The sequence below is a fragment of the Salvelinus fontinalis genome, chromosome 33 (assembly GCF_029448725.1).
Source record: "Salvelinus fontinalis isolate EN_2023a chromosome 33, ASM2944872v1, whole genome shotgun sequence".
NCBI classification, from domain to species: Eukaryota; Metazoa; Chordata; class Actinopteri; order Salmoniformes; family Salmonidae; genus Salvelinus; species Salvelinus fontinalis.
In genome coordinates this window covers 35,988,432-35,992,258 of record NC_074697.1, presented here as the reverse complement: position 1 = coordinate 35,992,258, position 3,827 = coordinate 35,988,432, and the positions used below count along the sequence as shown (strand labels likewise).

Sequence of the window (3,827 nt, the reverse complement as noted above, 5' to 3'; positions counted from 1 at the left end):
CCAAAATTCACCCAACTTATTGTGGGAAGCTTGTGGGAGGCTACTCGAGAAGATTGACCCAAGTTCAACAATTGAAAGGCAATGCTACCAAATACTAATTGAGTGTATGCAAACTTCTGACCCACTGGGAATGTGATGAAAGAAATTAAAGCTGAAATAAATCATTCTCTCTACTGTTATTCTAACATTTCACATTCTTAAAATAAAGTGGTGATCCTAACTGACAGGGAATCTTTTACTAAGATTAAATGTCAGGAATTTTGAAAAACTGAGTTTAAATGTATTTGACTAAGGGCTATGTAAACTTCCGACTTCAACTGTATATTTCTGTTTGTGATGTATGTCTAAACTTTGTCTCTTAACCTGTTTCTCATGGTCATCTACATTGAAACAAGTCTACATGTTTTTGTTCCACTTGTCTAAAATTGAAAGTTCTTCAGTCTGTCCAAAGATCATGCGATACCTCCTCGTGGGAATCCAAGATGTCTAGCTTGGCTGTTTAATCCAATCTCTTTCAGTAGAGTCTATTCACATCTGATTCTAACAGTGATGGCCTGTGACCTGTTTCACTCTATTTGTAAGCCCTTGCAGTACCACACCATCATGACCCCTAATAAAGTCAACCTGTTGTTGGCGGTGGTATATATCGTCCAAATTCATAGAAGCAAGGACTGACCATCCATGATATCAAAATCATAGTTTTAACCATGTTTTGAGGCTATACAGTGTTTGTTTTCAGTTATATTGCTTATAAACAATGGCGTGAAACAAGCTTATATTTTGGGTTCTTATGGGGTAAGACAGTTGACTAAGCCCATGAGGCATTCATAAGTTATATTTTTCAAGAATCAATGGGTGTATATCATTCTTTTAAAAGTTTGAAAATGTATTAGCAAGATTGCCCATTTAAGTGAACCAAAATAATGTGAATACAGTCAAACAAACGAAACACCTCCCTGAGCTCAAATGAAGTGATACAAATACATCCTTAATTAATGCCATTGGGTGACATCTCTCTAAGACATTGGTGTAATTTGGAAAATACTAAAAATACTCATGTCAATTATGATATGGTGAAGGTATAAAAAAGTCTAAAATGTATCATGCCAGCCAACATCTTACTTGGAAGACTGTTCATTTTAGAATGTTCTCATCTTCATCAAATTCATTCTGTCAACCCCTCACACTACTCTAGTGTACTAACCTGATGGTAACTATTTTCACATTTGCACATTTTCAAAACGTTTATTTTATTAATGCATTATATTATATGTAAAATGATGTCTGATAACTTCTGATTATAATTGTCTTTTACTCAGGAAATATGAACCAGACTGTCTTACATAGCACTGTATTCTTCACTGCGTATGGACCTCCAGGCCCACTCAACTACGCAGCTTTATTCTTAACATTTTTGCTTTTCTTCATTACAATATTTACCAACATCAGTCTCATGCTTGTCATCTACTTAGAATCACACTTACACAAGCCCATGTACATATTTCTGTTCAACTTGGCGGTGAATGGACTGATTGGGTGTTTATCCGTCTGTCCGAAGATCATGGACAATCTTGTTAATGACATAAAGGGAATCTCTCACAAAGGTTGTTTATTGCAGGTGTTTTTCAGCAGTGTATATGCATCGTGTGCTTACGTTATTCTAGCAGTGATGGCATATGACAGGTATGTCTCAATTTGTAAGCCATTGAAATATCATAGCATTATGACTCCTTCTAAAGTGAAGATGTTGGTAGCCTTGGTATATTTTATTCCCATAACTATGCTTGCTTTTCAAATATTTATCACTTCTAGGCTCCCTGTGTGCAGCTACAACATCAATAAGCTTTTTTGTGATAACTTAGCAGTTGTTAAACTCTCCTGTGTTGAAAGTGCATTGAGTAACCTGTATGGTATATGTATGATAGCAAGTCTAGTGGTTTTACCTTTTGTGTTAGTTGTGCTTTCATACATCAAAATATTACTTGTTTGCTTGAAAGTCTCAAAGGAGTCACGAAATAAGGCTTTTAATACGTGTGCTCCCCACTTGATCACATTCATCAACTTCTCGACAGCCATCCTTTTTTCTGTTGTTTACAACAGGCACAGTACAGTCAGCAAGGAGGTTAATGTATTAATATCAGTACAGTTCATTCTTTTCCCACCACTGATAAACCCTATCATATATGGTATTAGGACCAAGGAGATCAGAACATGTATTACAAAAATTATAAGAACAAGAATCTTTCCTAACTCTTGACTTTCCTCATCTAAAATCTGAACGTAAACTGGTACCAATTATGACTTTAGATGGTACAGCAGCAGGGCAAGGGTTGCCGGTTTGATTCCCAGGTCTCACAAGAACTTATGACAGAATGTGAGCCGCCAGAACTGAATGTTTTTATCATCAACCTCATCGCTTGTTTCTCCTTTGAATTGCATTTTATTTTTGTGAATTATTAAGCATTTTGTTAAGTCTATTTACTGTAGGAAAGTCAAATAAGGGATGCTGCTGTGTCGCTGACCCGAAGTCCTTCTACTTTAGCATGTCAGTGGGCATGTATGTGTGTTTCAGGGGGGTTGGAGAAAGAGAAAAAGGATGTAAGGATACAATAAGTTCTGTTTCCACAAATGGACAGTAAAGTATTCTTCTAGACATGACGGATCTAGTAGATATTCTGAAGAAATGTAAATTAGCAAGTGAAATAAACAAATAATTTCCTGTAAAAAAGGGATGTATGCATTTCCTTGATCAAACATTTTATTCATTTAGTCATCCTAAAATAAATACAACTATTATTGCATTATTTATTGTTTATGTCATTGAAAATAATTCCAATGCATTTTTTAAATAGCTTCATGTAAAATGAGGAAGATCAGCCCAATTCCCCACTCAAATACACTTAATCTAAAGACACCTCAGTCTGTGTTACAAACATAGACATCGCATCAGTGTATCTGTCCCAATACGGCGTCTGTGAGAGTACAGGCAGCGCCATTGAGGCCATCTCCATTTTGAAGTTGTCAATTTTCTTCTTCTAATACTTCTATGAGTTGGCACACAATCTGATAGGCTGCATAATGCCACTCGGAGAGTGTTGTTTGAACAGGTATAAAGTTGGTGATTTACTGCCACCTGCATGATTCATTGACTGATCCCTCATGGTAACCTTTATGGAATGATGTGATCCTTCCTTAACCCATAGGGAGTCCAACCCAGTTACTACTCTAGTGGCTTTTGCCACAAGAGTTCTTTATCTCTATGCTTACAAACTTTTTAGACCGGCCACTGAGCTAAAGATTATCCAGCCCATCTGGCATTTGCCCTAACTGCCTGGCCAGTCTGTTTCTGCTTAATTCTTCAAGATATGTTCACACTGTAATTTAAGCACGGGTGTTGTTTCACACCAATATCCCATGATAATGTCCCTGAGAGGAAAAGTTTGTGGGGTGTGTCAGTGTTAACATGGAGAACACCTCTGGTACAGCATAACATTCTAAGTGAACCACAGTGTGATTCTACTTTATCTGAAATTGATGGAATTACTACCTTTGTGCTGTTACTGGGTCTGAACATGTGAACATGGTATGGCAAGAGACATGTAAAGGTTAAATACAATGCAAACTGATGCAAACGTTTAATAGTCTTTGAGCAACATGGAAAGTCCATTGTCATGTGTACAGTCAGTGATTACAACTATAAGCAAATAGCCACTTAATTCAATGGCACAATGAAACAATCAGGATGATTCTTATTTTAGGGTACAGACCTAGTATGTTTTTACAAGCCTGTCTTATTTTGGCCAGCCTCTCTCCATATAATAGGATTG

General features: G+C 36.7%; 1 protein-coding gene across 1 annotated transcript; it reads left to right on the top strand.

Annotated features, from left to right (window-relative positions):
* Positions 1-1,324: 1,324 nt before the first annotated feature.
* Positions 1,325-2,257, top strand: LOC129831589 (olfactory receptor 52E4-like). The gene has a single exon (XM_055894940.1). The coding sequence runs from the start codon at positions 1,325-1,327 to the stop codon at positions 2,255-2,257; it is 933 nt and encodes a 310-aa protein (XP_055750915.1).
* Positions 2,258-3,827: the final 1,570 nt, after the last annotated feature.

Excerpts from the sequence above, each read along its gene's own strand:
- LOC129831589 (XM_055894940.1), top strand. The coding sequence starts at position 1,325 with ATGAACCAGACTGTCTTACATAGCACTGTATTCTTCACTGCGTATGGA.